This window comes from Sphaerodactylus townsendi, linkage group LG11, assembly GCF_021028975.2.
Source record: "Sphaerodactylus townsendi isolate TG3544 linkage group LG11, MPM_Stown_v2.3, whole genome shotgun sequence".
NCBI lineage: Eukaryota > Metazoa > Chordata > Lepidosauria > Squamata > Sphaerodactylidae > Sphaerodactylus > Sphaerodactylus townsendi.
This window is the reverse complement of record NC_059435.1, coordinates 32,157,286-32,177,985: the sequence shown is the minus strand read 5'-3', so window position 1 is coordinate 32,177,985 and position 20,700 is coordinate 32,157,286. Positions and strand designations below refer to the sequence as shown.

General features: G+C 41.0%; 1 protein-coding gene across 1 annotated transcript in view; it reads left to right on the top strand.

Annotated features, from left to right (window-relative positions):
• Positions 1-658: 658 nt before the first annotated feature.
• Positions 659-20,700, top strand: part of TGFBR2 (transforming growth factor beta receptor 2) — a 59,913-nt gene continuing 39,871 nt past the window's right edge. Inside the window, exon 1 of the mRNA XM_048511063.1 lies at positions 659-987. Coding sequence (XP_048367020.1) covers positions 912-987 — 76 coding nt within the window. The 5' untranslated portion in view covers positions 659-911. The remainder of the gene's footprint in view (positions 988-20,700) is intronic.

Here is a 20,700-nt window from a genome sequence, read left to right as displayed (position 1 = left end):
CTAGGCTGCCAACTCTGGGTCAAGAACTTCCTGGAGATGGGGCGGGTGGGAGGGGGTAGAACAGAGCTGGTTGGCTCAGGAGGGGATTTCAGTGGGATGTAAAGCATACAGTCAAACATCCCAACCAGTCATTTTCTCTAGAGGGGCTGAACTCTGCAGCCTGAGGCTCAGACATACATTCCAGTGACATGGCTTTCCCAAGAATAAGTGCGTGGACTACGGGCACAAACATGTCTACATGTTGGGATGTACATGTTCATCCGACTGAGCATGAAGGGGGGTGCGGGTGGAGTAAAGTAGTCCAAGTCCTATGTACAACGTCTCCAACCCTTGTTATTTAATTCTGCTTCAAGTCAACCGCGTCGGACGGCGCACCTCACTCCTACGCCCAGTTGCATGTAAGGTGTGAGCTTCGTGCCAAGCCCTTGCATTCCCGTTACACGCGCGGACAGGGCGGCAAACCCGGCCTTCCTGCGCGCGGGCAACGCCCGGGAGCGGAGGTCGTCCAGCATTTGTAGTATTTGAGTGCATTTTTTCGCATTTTCGGCAGCCAAAAGGCAGGGAGGTTGGCCTAAGGCCCGTGATTGACACGAGGAGGTTTCGTCTCTAGAAGGCGAAGCCCAGGCTGGGCGGAGGAGGGCGGGCCGAAGAAGGAACTCCGGTAAAGAGTGAAGAAAGTCCTGCCCAGCTGTTTGCGAACTTTTTAAGATTTCCTGTTTCCCCCTCGGGCAGGGCTGCAGCGGAGGGGAGTGAGTCACACGCACTCCCAGAAGCAGCTGAGCTGCAGCCGCCGCCACAGCCTCCGCCGGGGCCCCTCTCTCTTCTCGCCCCCCTCCCCCCCGTTTTGCCGCCCCCCTCAGAAGAGCCCGGGCTCTCCCTCTCTGCCTAGGTGTCGGCAAAACGGATTGGCCATGAGCTGGCTTCCCAAGCGCGTTTTGTTGTGGGCTCTCCTCAACTGCACCGCTCACCCGCTGATTCGGGTTACAGGTAAGCCTCTCTCTCCATTTTATCCTGGGGGGCGGGGGTGTTGCTCCGAAAAGGCTCTCCCTCGTCTCCCTCCTTGGCACTTTCTTCCCTTGCTCTCCCTGGGGACGGCGCTGCCCCGAGAACCTCCTGGGAGAAACTCTGGCGATTGCAAATGACCACTCCCAACTCTGGCAAGTGGGTTTCTTGTTTCGCAGGCTGAGGCGCCCAAATGCTGGCTTGGGGATGACAGGCGAGGAAAGAGAAGTTCAGAAGCTTGAATCCAAGCCTTGCCTTATCTGGCAGCCTGCAGCTGCTTCTCCTCGCAACTGCTGCAGCTGTTGCCACACCTGGCCTAGGGTGAGCTGCTGGGTGGAAAATGGTGGGTCGCGCCTGGGCTACGAATTCTGGACGCATGGCCCCTAGGATAAGGATCTGGATCATGTGCCAGTGGTTTTGAAGCCTAAATTCCCTTAAGAATAAGAGAACTTATTTCAGAACCTCACAGTTCCCTTAACTGTACAAAACTGACTTGAGCAACTCTTATAAACTCTTAAGCAGTGCTAGTTAAAGGGCTTTTTAAGTCCACTATGCAGTAGTAGAAAATATTTTGCAGTGGAAGTTTATAACACTTTCAAGGCAAGTTTCAAGCACTAGAGTGTGTTTGGGGTTGGTTGCTTTCATAACCGTAAAGGAAAGCGACACTACAAAATAAACAAATGCCCACTGATATTATTCATACACATTCGTCAGTGCAGTTCACACAAACATAAACTGGGACAATAGGTCTCAGTCCAACAGAGTTTCTCCCAAGAGGATCTTGGTGTGGTGTAGTGGTAAAGAGCAGGTGGATTCTAATGTGGAGAACTGGGTTAGATTCCCCACTCCTCCACCTAAGCGTCAGAGGTTTATCTGGTGAACCAGATGTGTTTCCACCCTCCTGCATTCCTGCTGGGTGACCTTGGCCTAGTCACAGTTTTTTGGAATCTCTCAGCCCCACCTGCCTCACAAGGTGTCTGTTGTGGGGAGAGGAAGGGAAAGGCGCTTGTAAGCCGCCTTGAGTCTGCTTACAGGAGATAAAGGTGGGGTATAAATCCAAACTCTTCTTCTTTGTTGCCTGTTGTTAACATCTGCACACTGAAATTGTGGATCTGCATGTGTCCTGTCTCCCTCTCTTTTTGTATTTGGAAATATGTTAAGCACACAAGCATGAATAGTTGTGACAGCATGGTGTGGAGTTTACTTTTAAACAAGGGATGATAGTATGAGACATGATACTAGATCAGCAGTTATAATACAACAGAAAATGTATATTAGTCTTGATAAAAGGCATGTGACTTGTGCTTTTGGATTTTTCCTGTGGACGAAAAATGCTACCACTTCCTTAAGAAAGCTGGTGTTCAGGGTGCTGTGATGTTGAAATCAGTGGCAAATTTTTATGCTTGTGTTATAACTTGTGACTTTGGGTATGTTTGTTTTTGTTTTCTGTCTTGTTCACATGCAAATCAGTGCACTCCTGCAGACTACTTCAAATGGAGAATTGATGGGCTAAGCCTGTTTAATACCTGCCGATGTGCTGTTTGTGTGCACTATGAATGAGAAAATTTCAGTGTTTAAACTTTCTTAAAGTCAATTCTTTCTTTAACAATTGTCACTGCATGGAAGGGGGCAGTGCGGGATGCTTTCTACCTGATGCGTATCACAGGATGTGTTGTGTTACGGTAACTACAGGTTGATTTATTCAGCTAGTGCTAAGATTTTGTTATGAGATTAGTATTAAGATTTTGCTGTGAAATTAGGCACAGTTTGAAAAAAAATTGGCAGCTGGAGTGTAGAGTTTAGCCTAAAATTATAACAGCAGCCCATAAGTCTCTTGATCCTTTAAATGGCACTACACTTTCTCCTTTATCCCTGGAATTTTATCTCTGAATACATACTTTCTCCTCCAGATCAGATCCCTCTTTAAAATCCACTTCAAACCTAAGAATGTGTAACTGCATTTTAGAATATTCATGCTTTATTCCTTTTGTTCAGCCTCCATTCTTCTTTAGTCTTCTTCCACTGTAGAAATTTAGATTGTAAACCCTGTTAGACTGAGACCTATTGTCTCAGTTTATGTTTGTGTGAACTGCATTGATGAATGTGTATTAATAATATCAGTGCGCATTTGTTTATTTTGTAAAGTTGCTTTCCTTTATGGTTATGAAAGCAACCAACTTCAAACATACTATAGTTCTTGAAACTTGCCTTGAAAGAGTTATAAACTTCCACTGTGAAATATTTTCTACCACTGCATAGTGGACTTAAAAAGTTCCTATATCTTATAGTAAAACATGAACATTATGGATAAAAAATGGTACTTCTATACCATTGACTGTACCATTAGAAAGAAAACTGCAGAAAAAAGATAATTACATATTAAAGATATGCATATTGAAATTCAAATATTAATCATTAACTTTTCAATTAAAATGTGAAGTTCTTATGACTTATCAGTTAAAATCTGAATCCTGCAGATACTTGAGTATCTGGGTAAAAATGCAAAATGTTGGAGACCGTGTACGTAAGTGGAGCTGAAGGCTATTCATATTCTGTTCATATGATGATGAAATATATATATACCCTGTGTGCATACTGTTTAATGTGGCACAGAAAGGGAGGGAGAGTTATTGGGAACGTGCTTTTGGCTCTGATCTGTTTGTGTGCCTGTGTGCAGCCAGACAAGTCCTTTGTTGTTTTCTCTCCTAACCCCCTGTTTCCTCCCAGAGTTGTAAGTCAAGCTAGGGGAGTAAAGCTGAAACTGCAAACAAATTTTGCACTGGGCCCAGAAAAGGCTTCTGTTCTGGCCCTTCAAACAGCGTCTAGATGGGCTCCTAGCCATATATTTTTATTTGTCCTATTATAATGTCACCTATTCTTACATGATGGCTGTATGGTTGATTTGTGGTAATGTGATAACTAAATGCCTTTGCTGTGTATAAAAAAATAATACATAAGTACATACCCAGGATCATCAGTAAAACACAGAGAACTGATGCATTTCGCTGTTAGAAGTTAGAGAGCAAACATTTCTGACATATTTTGTATAGCTTGACATTACCAAGACATTTTTATTCATGAAAGGTTTAGGAATACTACTATAGTACTGGAAATTTGTCCTAACAACGTTATAAACTTCTACAGTGAAATATGTTCTACGACTGCATAGTGAACTTTAAAAGTTCCTATATCTTACAGTAAATATGAACATTATGGATAAAGAAAATGCATGGGTACCTAGTGGGGGGATTGCGAGGCATGGCCCAGCCACCACAGCAAACCTAGAGGGACAGGGCTGTGGGGGGGGGGGGCAGCCACAGAAACATTGTGATGTCACTTCCAGAATCATGCAGAAGTGACATCGTTCCTCACTCGGAATTGCTGGAAACTCTATGGTAAAACCATAGTTTTTGGCAGTTCCTAGAGAAAACTGATGTCACTTCTGAATTTTCCACACAACTTACATCATGTATTCAGCCCTCAGGCCATTTTTAAAAATTCTCCTGCCACTTTGAGTTCTGGTGGTGAGGGATCCCTTGCACCCTTCCAGGGGACTTTGATGAAGTCAACAGCTGGCGGTCAAAAGACTGAATATTTTCCAAATGCAATTTCTCTATACACCCATATATGCATCAAAGAATTATTTCAAAACTCCAAATCAAAGTACAATGTATGGGACTTTCCCTCAGTCTCCACATTGAAACATGAAGTATTAAATCAGAGTAAAAATTCATAAGAATATCTTCTTGCAACATCCTTTAAATACATCCATATATACACAGACTATTTTCAGTAAAACCAAACCCGGCAACATGTTTTTTGAGGGGGTTACTGTAGATTCTTTTTAGTCTGAAATAAACTATATCTGAGCTAATCTTTTCCTGGATTGGTGCCTGCTCTTGCTATGTTGTCAAAGGCTTAAAATTCTCAATATTCATCCTGGACCGTGATCTCAACCAAAGTCTCTTGGACTTTTTCATCATATCTATTGCAGGTTCAATGAAATGGTGGCGGCAATGAAATGTAAGGATGCACTTTTATGTGGGCTCTGTGAAGTGCTATTTATGATGGTATTATTTCGAATGACCTGGATATTATTGTTTTGGTTATTTAGAGTAAAACTGGTTTTGATTGCAACTTACTTAAAATTTACTCAAAGGTCTAGTGAACATATCATAACTCACATTGATAAAGCTGCTTAGAACCAAACTCTTGGAGAGGCCCATTTTGGCTTGAGTATAAGACATGTCAAGTATGAGTCAAGAGATTTAATCCTTTAATGGCTACAAAAGTTTCCAGAATGGATAATTCACCTACAGGGATGGGCCAGAGACTAGTGCCCAAAGATGAAGGTGACAGAAATAGCAGTTGCACAAGTGAGGAGGGAAGGACAGTTTGCAGCTGGAATAAGACGAAACTAAGCGTGTTTCTCTGAAGACAGCCCAAGTTACTCTCTGGAGACTGGTTGCTTGCTGATGTGATTGTATGCCCCCCAATATGGTCTGCTGTATCTAAATATATATAAAGCTAACCTTGAGTTTCTTACTCATGCCCTAACGGCTGGACAGATCGCCCCCAAATTTGGACACGGCGTGGCTTCCCATTGTGGGCATGTTTTCGGATCTTCACCGGGCTTACAGGTCACACCGGAGCCCGGTAAAAGGCACGTTTCCCCAAACCCACAGCGGACCAATGAGGGGCCGCCATGCTAGGGGGCGTGGCTTGGCCGCTTTTGCAGCAGTGTGCGCGCACATGCCAGGTGAACCCACCTGCCGCCGAAATCCCCAAGAAACACACCGGGACAGGAAGGAGGAGCGAATAAACATAGAAAAGAAAACACTAGGGAAGGAAATGGTGAAGAAGAAGATCAAATATCTCGGCATAACATTAACAAATAAAAAGGAGAAGATGTTTAAATATAATTATGAAGTAATATGGAAAAAATAACAAAGCAACTAAGGATTGGCAAGGGAAGAATTTCTAGGAGAATTATGGCATTAAAAATGTGTATAATGCCAAAACTCTTCTATCTATTTCGTACTCTACCATTAGAGATTAAGAAGAAACAGCTTGAAGAATGGGATAAGAAAATTAAATTATGGGTTTTTAATCAAAAGAAACCAAGGGTGATGAATAGAATAGTTTATATGTCTTAAAATCTAATGGGCTGGGGAATCCCAAAATTACAAGAATATTACGAGGCATTTCAAATAAAAAGTTTGATGGGAGTTCAAATAGATAAAAAAGATAGATGGTAAGAGCTATAATGGAAAATAAGGCAACAAGATGGAGTAAAAGACATAGATTTTATAAAACAAATAATAAAAAATAAAATAAGATAAAAATAGAGAAATATGCAGAATTGGAGAAGAAACTAATATTAAAATGGTATAGAACACCAAAACAGTTGGCATGTATGATAAGTGGACTCAGCCCGAAATGTTGGCATTGTGGGGATAAAAATGCAATTTATACCCATATGTGGTTAGAATGTCCAGAGGTAAAACACCTGTGGGAAAATGTTACAATGTATATGAAAAAATATGTGAAAGTAAAAATAAAGATTAACATAGATCTATTATTTATAGGTGTATTGGAATATACAATAATAGAACAAAGAAAGAGAATGCTATTTAAACTTATGATCAGAGCAGCCCATGCAGTAATAGCATTAGGTTGGAAAGATAAAAGAATCTGGACAATACAGAAATGGTTGGAATATATATGGGAACAAATACAATTAGACATTTTTTCATAATGTCAAGAAACCAAATATGGCAAGAAAACCAAAAATATGAAGTGGATCTGGACTGAATTCAAAGACTGGTTAAACAAAATTGGAATCACAGAAGAAAGCTGGAAAAGAAGATTAGAAAGAATGGACCTGCTGCTGCACATTTAAAGAAGAAGGGGGGAGGGGGAAAGGGGGGTAAAAGGATATAGAGGATGAAATATAAAGATGTATAACATAAATCTGTAACAATCCAAAATATCAATAAAAAAATTAAAAAAGGAAGGAGGAGCATTCCAAGCCGAGCTGTTTGGAAAAGCTGGTACGCCTCTCCCCTTCCTCCTCCTTTCCCTGCCTACCTCCCCACAGTGAGCCGCAGCGAAGCCACAGACTGGTTTCCAAGGTCCGCCTAGAAAAGGAAGGGAGTGAGTGGTTGCGTCCTCCCGGAGGGGAAGAGCGGTTAAGTTAAATAGGGAGGTCCACAGTCTCTTGCTTCCCTCATAGCTTCCCTGCGTGGACTGCCGGTGGCAACCCGCTTGCGTGGAGGGGCGTTAGGAACAACCAAGCCGGCCCCCATCGGGGAACGAGGAGGTACTCTCAGCCACCCCAACAGCTCCAAAACTCACAGGGAGAGGAAGGAAGAGCGTTCCCAAACATCCAAACAGTCCGACACAGCCGTTACGCCTCTCCCCTTCCACCTCCCTTCCTTTCAGACCTCACTGCCCTCAGCCACAGCAAAGCGTGGCCACACCCGCTAGTATTAGTAAATAAAACAAAGACTGCAGAGAGAGCCAATATCTCCAGTGCTCTCAACCAAATGAATGTAGAGATGGTAGCAGTGGCAATTCTCCATGCTTAAGGCACTGGGAAGCATGTAATGCTACGTATAAGAACAATAATTCAACCAAGTACATATTTTATGATACTAAGGAAGAACTATTAGCCACTATCTGGCTCAGAGGCATCAGAAGGCTCTGTCAACACTCCTATCTTACATCTGCCAAACCAAGTAGCTATTTTTAGTTTTCAGGATGCTTTCTTGGGTTGAAGAGTTATTTCCCCCCACCTCCAGAGAAGAATTTGTAGAAACCTTCTGAGAGCCCCCTTTGTTCCCTGAGAGATCAGAAGGCATCTTTAGGTAGCATACTGCAGCTGTTCTCTGGAAGAGTAATGATTGATGGTGATAGGAAGTGTATTTTGAGTTTCGCACAGGTATACCTTGAGAATTGACACACAGAGTATTAAAACTGTATTAAAACTGTGTAAGCCATCACATTACTTTAGTCTTGGTGGCAATCTTCACCTTGCCTGAGTGAAACAAACTGGAAACAAATCCCTTGGAGCATCTTTTGAATTGGCTTTGGAAGGTTTGTGTGCAGGGGAAAATAGGGTTTTAAAAATTTGTTTAGATTGAATTGAACTGATGATGTCATCTAAACCTAGGAAAAACATTTCTACCACCATTTTTCTGAAGTTTATTATTAGGGATGCATAAGAAGAAAGGTGGGTTTTGTAATTTTATTTCTGTATTTCATTTTAGACCCTATATGCTAATTGATGACTACTGCTTTAGAGAAACTATATAACAACACAGGGACCTAAATGGCTGTCCTTGTGTTATTTCTTCATTATAAGGTTGCATTAGCAGCAGCTGTTTTCCTATGGTGAATATTTGTGAATCCATTCTTGTGCTATGTGAAGAGATGTTTTACCCCATTAGGGTGAAGTTCCTTTTGCAGAAGTTCCTTTTGCAGAATAATTAACTTATTCAGATCAATTAGGATTACCATCAAAGCAAACGGCAGGGTACAGTAAGACTGATTTATGCCGAGTGTCCTTTTTAATTTAGTAGTAAGACTGTACCCTTTCTCATGGTAAGGTGACAGGAAGATGTGAATCAAACCGCCATATCTTCCTGCCCCCCCCCCCCCCCCGATTCTCTCTTAGCATTAAAGAGTCTTTGATAAAAGAGCCTTTCTATTGTTCCGGACAGCTATTAGTAACACTTTCTACTGTTTTCTACTGTTGCACCTGCCATTTTATAGGCGCCATGCTGCCACAGGAAACAAAATGGTGGGCACAACTGTAGAAAAGCGAAAGTGTTGCTAATAGCCATCTGTAACAATAGAAAGTCTTTTTTATCAAAGTTCAGTGTTTAACAGCACAGACAATAATGGTTTTGACGAAGCTGGCACATAAGTAAGACTCTCTGATCTTAAAAGAGAATCTACACTATTTTGCAATGCAGTCATGCGCTGCTGCATCTTCCGCTGTAGCACACTTGACTGCAGTGTCCTCTTTCCACGAGAAAAGGTGTAGTAAACCTCACAAATATCTGGTTTCCGGGCACCAGAAATTTAAGCTCCAGTTGAGTCGTCTCCAACCTGCCCAGCAATACTTTTCCTGGTATCTGTCAAGTGTTGTTAGAAGGGTGGTGGAGTCTGATTGGGCTTTTACCCAGGATTCTTCTGATTGGCTGTACAGATATTTAAAAATGTTGCATTAGCAGCAGCTGCCACCAAAACACAAAAATCTTCACTGTGAGACTAAAGGTGTACTGTGTATATACACAAATATTTTAAAACAGTGGTATCATTTTAAAAGACATCTTGATAAACCGCTTCTGCCTGAAATGTTGAGGAGTTACTTTTAGAGTTATACATAACTGTATTCCCTGACATTTTGTGGTTGCATTAACCACCCTGTGTCAAAATTCCAAATTTATGCTCAAAAGCTTGGAGACCCCTGTTGTAGATTCACAGTCTGCATCACAGAACAAAATTGACTTAAATCTCTGTACAACTTGCTTTGTGTGAGTAAAACGAAGATACTCTAGTGAAAAATATTTCTCAGTGCTTATAGCAAGTTTATTTTGAATATGTATTTTTGATATTCTACTGTATAAATTGCAGAAGATAGAGGGGAGTGTTTTTCACAAATAAATCAAGCCTGAAGTGGCCGCAGATTGGAAGTGGACAACATGTGCATTTCAAAGAATGGACTGTCTCAATTTTTCTGACTGTAAAAAATTATTGTTAAACAAAAGGGAGGAAGAAATCTGCATTTTTAAACAATCTCTTTCCAGAAGACACCCCATTAGCTAGTGTAATTGTAGTTGATGTTTATGAAATGTTTGGCTTGAGATAAGATCTTCAGCTGTTAGCAAGGTTTACAAATTGATAACATTTATAGTAACAAAATGCATTTGTTATAGCACTGCCTCCAGTTTAAGTGTTATATAGGAATATCTTTGGTTATTACAAAGGCTGCATCAAAGAAACTACTGTAATTGGTGTTTCCCCCCATCTTGTCTAGTTCATTTAAATATGCCTTAGGTACACAGAAGTTTGCACTTTTGGAGCTGCTTTTAGACAGATTGTTTCCAAGCCTAGTAATTTTGCCTTTGCTTATGGTAGAGCTATTAACTAGCACAAAATTACTAATTAAATGAGGCAGAAGATGAAACCATCTTGTTGCATTTCTGAAAGACACTAAAACCTGATGATAGTTTCCCAGGTGGGTTTGCCTTTTCTCCTAGCCCAGAGTAGCATGGTATGTTTCTGCTTTAAATACCTAGCAACTATAATTGCCCACTACTGTAGCAGGCAAAAGGACCTTAAAGGTGGCTATCTCATAGGGCAGTGATGGCGAACCTTTTCAAGACCGAGTGCCTAAACTGCAACCCAAAACCCACTTATTTATTGCAAAGTGCCAACACGGTAATTTACCCTGAATACTGAAGTTTTAGTTTAGTAAAACAGTTGGCTCCGAGGCATGCGTTACTCAGGAGTAAGCTTGGTGGTAGTCGGTGGCTTTGCTTTAAAGCAACCGTGCAACTCTTCCAACGGGTGAATCACAACCCTAGGAGGGTTTACTCAGAAGCAAGCCCCATTGCCAGCAACTGAGCTTCCTCCCAGGTAAAGGATTGTGCTTTAGTTTACCAGCGCTTAACAGGGTTATCTACACTGCTTCCTCAAAACTAGGTCTTAGGTTTAATGCTAATAATCGAGCCCAGCAGCCCAGGCCAGCCTAGATGTGTGGAGGGGGCACTCTGTTTGCGCGTGCCCACAGAGAGGGCTCTGAGTGCCACCACTGGCACCCGTGCCATAGGTTCGCCATCACTGTCCTAGGGCTTAAAGATCTATGGACACTGCTGTGTGTTGTGGCTAAGATATACTTTAAAGGCAGTGTTGGCAGCTCCAGCTTGGAAAGTCCTAGAGACTTGGAGGTAGTGCGTGGCGAATGGAGGGGACTCAGTAGGGATGTAAGTCCATAGCCCTTGCTCCAAAGCTGCCATTTCCTTAAGAGGAATTGATCTCTATAGGCTGGAGATCAGTTGTAATGTCAGAAGACCTCAGGGTGCCATCTTGAGATCTGTAACCCTGTGCATAGGTAGTTCAGAAGAGCAGGAGTTTTTTAAAAGTATGCTTGCAAATCTACAGATGTTTGTTTGGGTCTACTAGTTAATGGCTTCAAACTACTATTTTATTTCTGATGATCGGTATTGTGCAGACATTAAAACTTGAGTAACCCCTTTCAGTGTGTGTTGTAAGAGATCTTGTACATTCTTGGACAGGAGCTACTCTGTGAGCCTGTTGCTCAGAAAGGTGCATTAAACGGAAAGCACTGCCATTCATTGTTAGTGTCAGCAGAGGACCAGCCCCACTGGGTTTATTTTTTAAAATATTGGATTTTTATTGTATTTTTAAATTTTCTCAATAGAAATTTTCAGTAACCTAATAGAAGTTAGAAATGTTAGATTTGCAAATAAGCGAATAGCCAGTGAAATCATGATCCGACTTCCATGCTGTAAGTGTTTGAGCTTTAGATATAGGAGGTCTGTTATTGTCTTCTTTGTTCACAGAGTGGTGGACTTCACCTCGGGTGAGCCTGACACTTCCCTAAAATACTTACTGGGTGCTCCTACTCACCCCCACACACATCTTTGTGGATTGAAAAGGCTGGTCATAATGAGTCAGTGTGTCACATAATTGTAAACTCCTCCTTGTGGAAGCTGTCAAAGTAGCCTTAAAAACATTTTCTTTCTTTCTTTCTTTCTTTCTTTCTTTCTTTCTTTCTTTCTTTCTTTCTTTCTTTCTTTCTTTCTTTCTTTCTTTCTTTCTTTCTTTCTTTCTTGCTGCTGCTGCTGCTGCTGCTGCTGCTGCTGTTGATATACAATGGAAAAGTTCCCAACCCCCCAGTATTAATGCATAAAAACCTGCCTTTCACCTTTTGGTGAAAGCTGAATATATTATATATTAATAAAGGGAGAGAGCCGTTTCTGAGAGTGCAGAATAATTCATTGTTACTGTGATAGAGATAGTTAATGATTGTGGGCCTAGGGGAGATATATGAATTTAGAACCTGTACCGAAATCAAGTTCACAAGATCATTGTGGAACAATTATGTTCTCGAAAGCTTAGCAGAACAGCACACTTGGAATGATATTACAATCCAAACTAAAAGACAGACAAAATACTGGCAGGTTAAAAACCAGACAAAATGGAAAAAGAAAGATTTATGTGAAGTGAAGGAAAAAAGGTGTAAAAAGACAAGGTAGATATTTGTCTGGGATAATCTGTAGAGAAAAAATAATGGGATAGATGTTGTGGATTTTCCAGGCTGTGTGGCAGTGGTCTGGCAGTTTTTGCTCCTAAAATTTAACCTGGATCCATGGCTGGCATGCCTAGGATTCAAGGATTTAAAGGATTTTTTTTTTTGTAATGCAGATTAACACCAAAACTGTATTCAGGTATTGACCAGTTTGTATGTGATGAGAATGAACTTATTTTTTACTTTGGGCTTGCATGTTCTCTCTCTTGTGCTAATAGCCAAAACTTGTAATTGGGATATCTTTATCTGGGGGCAGTAATAATGCAGGCTTGTTTGGTATCCACAAATCAGGGCCTAAACCATACCTAAGCCCCGATTTAGAACCTCAGTCCCTAGACAGAAAACACCTCCAAATTAGTCCGTGTGGCCAAATTTGGATGTTACCACTGATGGTGGTTTGATCTTCTTAAACCAGGAAGTCTTCATTCCTTGCTCAACTGAAAGTGAGAATGGAAAAGGCATGTGCAAGCCCAGAGAAAATCAACACTTCTATCACCATGACAAACTTCAGTTTGTAAAAGCTGGAAACAGTCCCAGTGTTGGTTGTGGTGGGTTTTCTGGGCTGTGTGGCCATGGTTTAGTCGATCTTGTTCCTAACTATTTGCCTGCATCTGTGACTGGCATCTTCAGAGGTGCATCACAGAGAGAAGTCTGTTATCTGTATCTGGTGTTGTTTCTAATTCAGGTAATTAAACTTCTTTATTATAATATTCCAGGTCTATTTTCTTCAGTTCTAGGATATCATTAAAAAGACCTTTAATTTTTCAGCCAGGGCAACCCTGCTTTAATTCTAGTACACAACTTTTGCCACATCCATTCTTTTTTCTCTTGTTCCTTCATGTTCTTGTACTTTTCCTGTTGCCTCCCTTTGATATACCCTTCCTTCAAAAGAAATAATTGAAAATTCTTGTGGTGATACTTATTTGACTCATCTTCAGTCAGAATCTAATCCTGGCCAACCAATTGGAGCCAGTGTTCAAGAATTTTTAAAAGTAGGATCTCCAGTGGTTAGAACCAAAATAATAGTTTTTGGCATATAATCCTATTAGGCATTACAAGTTGATTATATATATGCTCCTCTGTGCTGTCTTGTACCTGTTAGTCATCCTGAATCTGAAATAGTGAGAGTTTGGAATATGCTTCAGTTGCATAACCTGTTTAATGTAATATACTTGTGAGTTCTGAAACCATGTTTTCTTTAATCACACAGCCTCTTGTATAAGATTATAATTATGGCTCAAAAACATTTAAAAACGTGTGCTGAGTTTTACTGAGTTGTGAGTTGGTCATCTGATGAACTCTTTGAATGGCTGATTCCCAGAAGATTTGGTTCTTACTGAACTCAGTAACTCAAACGTTGGCATTCAATAAAAGGGTAGAATGGCAGCAAAAAGAAAATGGATACAGGAGAATAAGAGAGAAGCATCTAATTAGTAAATATATATTTATGTGGTAGCCTGGAATGTACCATTTAATTGGGGATATTTACTTATAAAGGCCACTGCAAAGCAGGAGATGGAAAGTTATTTATAGCAAGCATCCTTCTGCTTTGGAAAACTAACTCCATGGGTTCATACTTTAGATAAGACCGCTATGAATGCAACAGTGTTGAACTCCCCACTTTGTAAACATTCTTTTATGTTGCTTCTGTCAGGAAACTAGAAGTGAAAATTAATTCCATCTATAACAATAAATAGGCAGCATTTGTTATTTTTTTTCACAAATGGAAGTGGGAGAAGGCAATTTGTTTAGGATTTGAGGAGTAAGTAATCAGTGTATTACTGGTTGGAGATTTTATTTTCACATCCTAAATGTTTATGATCATTGTTTATATCATTATGAATTTTTTAAGGCCCAGGTTGGTGAATATTTGGCTGGGCTTTCTGTCTTTGGTTGATGGTCCAAAGTTACCAAACCCCATCTTAATGAGAAACTTACATTTGTATACACTCCTAAGAATGTATAAAAATGTTTGTGTCTTGCTACATGTAATCATTCATAAGGTTGTTGGACTAAGTTTAAATATAAGCAGAAACTATTTGAAGATACAATGATGACAAATATTGTGTGTGTGTTAGGTGCCATCATGTCACTTATGACTTATGGCAATCTTACTAGTAAAAATGACCTGTTAACAGCCTTGCTCTTGAAAACTGAGTGCCATGGCAGAATATGTAAGTAATGACTAACCAGTCCTCTGACAATGACACCAAAAGCTATGAGTTATCCCCAACATAGATCTAGACATCTGGAAAGCAGGTTTTCCAAGAATTATTTAAGTTTTCAACAGTAAGTATATTCTGTTTTTATGTAATGCCAACTTATAACTCTTTACCATAATGAAAATCAAGTGCTTAATGACCCCAGATGTCAAACATCTGCTACATCCCTCTTAAAGAAGAATAGCCATGAAAGAGAAAAACCAGATTTATCTACTGATATGTAACATTCTGCAAGTCACCTTATTTTTTATGGCAACTTTAAATAGGTAGACTTTTTCACTTAAAGATAGCCCTCGACACTGAGGTCTCATTCTCACAACAGTTATACATGGCACAATTGCTACTATTGACTGATTGTTACTAGAGATTTGCCAGTGACATGCAGCTTCTATCTCATGTCGCTACAAAATCAGTTTTTAATTAACATCTTGATTCTGTTGATTTACCCTGGTTGGATAGTCCAAGACAAGCATGCACATGTGGAACAGCATTTCAAATAAACATGCACACACATAAAATAAAAATGAATAAATAAGATACCCTGTTTCCCCAAAAATAAGACATCCCTTGCAAATAAGACTTGGTAGAGGTTTTGCTGAAGTGCTAAATATAAAGCATCCCCCGAAAGTAAGACGTAGCAAAGTTTTTGTTTGGAAGCATGCCCATCGATCAGAGCATGCTGCTGTGGAGCAGAAAAATAAGACATCCACTGAAAATAAGACATAGCGCATCTTTGGGAGCAAAAATCAATATAAGACACTGTTTTATTTTTGGGGAAACAGGGTATGTATGGTTAAGCGGATAATTTTAGTAGGTCAAAGGTATTTGATCACTGACCGTAAATAAAGACTTCACTTCACTTAGGTCAAAGGCTAATTTGCAGGACAGTTTGCATAATGGTTATCTGATAAACTGTGTCCCAACTTATTTCCCCACTTGAAGTTATTTTCTTCACTATATACAGTCAGATTCTTATTTCCTGAATCCTTGTGGCAGTTTTTTTTTAAAAAAAAAACCCACACCAAACAGTATGTTACATTCATACTGTTGTGGCTCATACTGGTATCTCTTGTAATGTAACTTCATCTAAACTTCTTCATGTAGCAAAATCCATTGCTCATAATATTCCCTCCAGCCTGAATTCTTTTGTATCGTATTTCAGCACCTTCTTGCTTGACATGGACAACCAAAGCATCTTCTGTAATATGTAAGAAGCCATTGGTAATATCTGCAATCATTGCCTTCATACAAATTTGGCCCACTTGCACTTGTATCTCCAGACATCTGTAATCTTTAAGGCTGAGGATGTTGCTGACCTCCAATCTTGTAAAGATCCAGTCAGCTACTGATATCTGGTCATTGACTGTAAATAAAGTCTTCTTCTTCAGTCAGCTACTGCAATAACTCTATAGCCCACAGTTTGGAAACCCCTGCACTAATGCCTGTGACTTGTTATTGATTGAATATCTTAAAATGTCTATTTCAAATTTGTTGTTGGAAGATGAGCTTAAATGCAGTGGGTATTCTTTCCTGCTGTTTGCTTCTAGTTTGCTCCTTGGTTGCCACTACGTTCCCTGAAGAGCACTATTCTCAGTCAGTAACAACTTTTTGGTAATCACTGGCCTGAAAGCTGTCCGGCTATTGTCAACCAGGACTAGGGGGGGGGGGGTTGGCCCTGGCCCCAGCTTGGGTGAATGCTCTATCAGAGAAGACCTGGGCCCCAGGGTATCCGACACAATTTCTCAGGGCCTGTAAGACAGAATTGTTCTACCAGGCCTATGGCTGAGGCAACAATAGTATTCAATATAACTGGCCTCTCTCCTCACTTTCCCCTTCTTTTATCTGGTTCTGTTATTCCTTTCCTTTACATTGGTACGATTGAGAAGTGTGGGGATATTGGCTGTTCAACTTGCTAGAATTTTAAATTGAATTATTAGAGACCCCTGCATGCTGTACTATGCACTGTATTGATTTTATCATTACTATTTTACGTTGGAAGCCACCCTGAGCAAGGGGAAGGGCTGTCTACATGTAGAAATAAATAAATAGATAAATATGAAACAGTTTCACAGTTTTCCTACATGTGTAGGTGTTCCATTAATTTCAGCAAAGGGACAAGTTTCTTCCTGTGTAGAAGTAAATGGGAAAACTGTTCAGGTAAGTTTCATGTGTATCTCCTTGATTTGAGGTGTGTGTATATCCATGTATGTGTCCCTTGTTATTTGGAGGAGCGTGTGTCAGTACTAAAAACATTTCTGTTTATGTACTTCATGATATTAATTCAGAGTCTGTAAGATTGCTCAAAGGTCCAAGTTTTAATGAACATGAAAAGGAAACTTCTGATGCAGGCAATGAGACATGAAATAGATTTGCTGGTCACCAAATAAGCGCAGATAAATTGTTAACCAATTTCTCTGCCTTGATATTTGACACAGTGTATCATCACAGTGTATTTATAATTTTCCAGGCGACATGAGAGCTGCCAAGTAAGCATATTTCTGAAAGAATTTTCCTGAGAATAATGCAAGTTACAGACAAAGTTACTTTATGTAAGTTCTGTTCATTTATTATGCAGATCTTTAGTTAATTTCAGACGATAGCATCTATCAAGGAAGCATATCCCTAAGATTTTACAAGCCTATTCTGTTTGTCTTTGTCAGGAAATCCAACCATATACAGGGAAGGTTATATCTGGCTTTTATTCCCAAAATATATATTCAGGAATGCTTGTTCCAAAAGATTAAGTTGTAATTTAACATTGTTAAGAAGATAAATGATGCAACCAGATAGAGAAGATGTCACTATTTTAGAAAATCTTGTTTTTTCTGGACAAACAATGCCTTTAAAGAGGGAAAGGGCCTCTTTAAAGGAGCAGCAGTGGTGTAGGAGGTTAAGAGCTTGTGTATCTAATCTGGAGGAACCAGGTTTGATTCCTAGCTCTCCCGCCTGAGCTGTGGAGGCTTCTCTGGGGAATTCAGATTAGCCTGTGCACTCCCACACACGCCAGCTGCGTGACCTTGGGCTAGTCACAGCTTCTCGGAGCTCTCTCAGCCCCACCTACCTCACAGAGTGTTTGTTGTGAGGGGGGAAGGGCAAGGAGATTGTAAGCCCCTTTGAGTCTCCTGCAGGAAAGAAAGGGGGGATATAAATCCAAACTCTTCTTCTTCTTCTTCTTCTTTAAGTCAGCAGACCTTTTTGGAAGAATATTGATTACAAACTGCTGACTTCACTTTAAATCCTTGAGTTTTTGTTTTGTTTTTGGAGGCTTTCTCACTGATATTTAAAAACAAGGGTGAGGAAAGTTAATATTTCCTTGAAACATTAATATTTTTCCATTAAAAATTCATATTTGTTTTAGTGTAAAATTACTTTTTTCTGAATCTATTAATGGGAAGAGGATCCTTTGTAAATTCCATTACAGACTTTCACTCTCGGACTCTTAAATGCAATAATATACTACCATTTCAGAAGTCTCACATAAATCTTATCTTCATAAAGGAATTTTGTAATGGCTGCCCCAGATCACAATAATATATATGTAGCAGTTTAAATGATCTGCCTTTTGAAACCACTTCTGTCTTACAAATGGTTGCCATAGTGGTGCATCTATGTATACAACACATCTTTCTCAAGAGACTGCAAAGATAAGTGACAAACTGTTTCAGCTCAGAAAGATCATATGCATTTCATGACCTTTTAAAAAAAACCCACATAGGAAATGAAGCATAAATTCATATTTAACTTTATAGTTGCAACAAAAGACAGGAAATTTGAAGTTAAGGCTGACATCCCATCTTCAGAATGGCTGGATGTGGGCTTGTGAGTGAAACTGAAAAAATCATCTGTGTCTTTGAATTTCCTGTCTTTTTATTTTGTTTTGTTTCACATCCTAAATGTTGTTTGTACTATATTTGAAAGAAATTCTCATGTATACTTTATCTTATGAGCAAAGTAAGTGGTTTGTGTCTAAATTCCCCATTCTGTCTACCTACATTTTCCATGTAATTTATTTATATAATGGATTTTTTAAATCACAAAACCTTAGGCTAGTGGTATGCAATTACAGTATTCTATAGTAAAACAGAGCACCTTATTAATAGTGTAAAATCACAATTACAAGTAAAAACATTGCCTTTTAAATATTGTCACATAAAAGCAACCAAAACACAAAAGTTCCATAGTGTATATCCCAAGACATAATTTAATAAGGGATGGAACATGAGTCAATGACTCTCTTCCAACCACCCAGGATCCCAGGATCGTGCCCCCACCTTCCCTACCAGGAACTGCAGGCCTTGGAAACAAAGGGGGGGGGAGGAGAGTCTGATCCTGGGTGCTGGACTGAATGTGCTCAGTCCAGCATCCAGGATCATTCCCTTTTTTATTTTAGAGGTCATGTCTTCAGAGCTTCACAGACTTGACATGAGAATCAGCATGGATTCTCATATTGAGTCTGTGAAGCCTTTAAAATAAAAAGCCTTTAAAATAAATAATTATATATTGCCTTGCTGCTGCATCCGCCTACAACAGCTGTCTAGAGCCCGCTGGATTATTTACCACAGTGGGCTTTACTGCTAGTTAAGAATAAAAGATTAAGATAAACCACCCAATGCCTAAGGCTGATTCCGCATGGGCCAAAAGCAGTGGTGTGAAAATGGTGTGAAAACGGTATAAACCCTTTTACCCCCCCCGCTTAAAACCCTTGCTGCACCATTTTCGCCACGCCTTTCACACTGCCGTTTTGGCCCATGCGGAATGGCTTTCAATAATAATGAAAAGGTCTGCACCTGAAGCTCCAGGTGAGGAGCTGTGAAGCACCAATACTGAAAAGGTCTGTCTCTGGTGACCTACATCATATACTCAAAGGTGGAAGGTCACACAGAGGAGGAAACAGATGTCCAGGATAAAGATGATCCTCCATAATATTTTCTGAAGCTTCAAACCTGTGGTGAACGGCATAAACTACTCACCTTGAGACTGACATTTTGTTGTGGGGATGGGTCGTTTTAACTGAGCAGAGACAACTCCTGCAATTTTTGGTGAAATTTTATATCAGGCAGTGGCGTATTTGCCTAGGGACAAGGGGTACCCCTTGCCCCCAGGCTCCACTCTTTTGCTCACATGGGGGGCGCAAAATAGGCCCCCCATGTGACAGACGGCAGTGAGGGCAGAACTGGGCGCCCTTGACCCTGCCCATGTCTATGACACATGGGCAGGGTCAAGGGCGCTCAAAGATAACAAGGCAGCAAGACTCCCTGCTGCCTCATCGTCTCAGAGCGCCCCTGCCCATGTCAATCACACATGGGCGGGGTCGGGGGTGCTCGAAGATGACAAGGCAGCAGGACTTTCATTTCATCATCAACATAGACATGGGCAGGGTTGTGGGTGCCCCCCTTTGCCCCCCCTGCCACTGGGCTCCCAGCTAGCAGCCAGCAGTCCCTTCTGCCATCTCCTCCAGGCAGGCCAGAAGAGACTGCAGTCCCCGGCCTCAGAGAGCTGCTTTTATAAGCACTGGGGGTGGGGGTGGGGCTTGGGGAGGTGTGGCCCCACCCCCATGGGTGAATTGGGATGTAGTCCCACCCCTAGGCCCCGCCCCCTGCCTCTGTGCAACCCGGGGACCGCAGTCTCTTCTGGCCTTCCTGGAGGGAAGGACATAAGGGACTGCCAGCTGCAGGCTCGGAAGGGGGGGAACAGCAGCGAGTGGGGCGGGGCTGTGTCTCCAGGCATGGAGGGGGAACCCCAGAGACAATTTGTCTCTGGGCACCATTTACCCCTTGTACGCCTCTGATATCATATATAGGAACATGTATAGTTATTGAAGCAAATTACAGGGCATTCCCAAGAACGCATGGGAAGTAAGAGAAGGCACAAGGGCACTGGCAACTGTCCCTGCCTCCATGTGGTTGCCAAGTCATCTGCACAGTGCAAATGTGCAGAGGGAATGCCCACATGTACCTCACCTCCCCATGGTAAGCAACACTGCTTTGTGAACATTGCTCATCACAGGGAGGGAGCACATACTTGCGTACTTCTCTATGTATTTGTATTGTGCAGATGACTCGGTGATTGCACAGGGGTGAGGTGGGACCAGCATGCCTGCTCTCCCTTTCTGCTTGGTGGATCAACATGCAG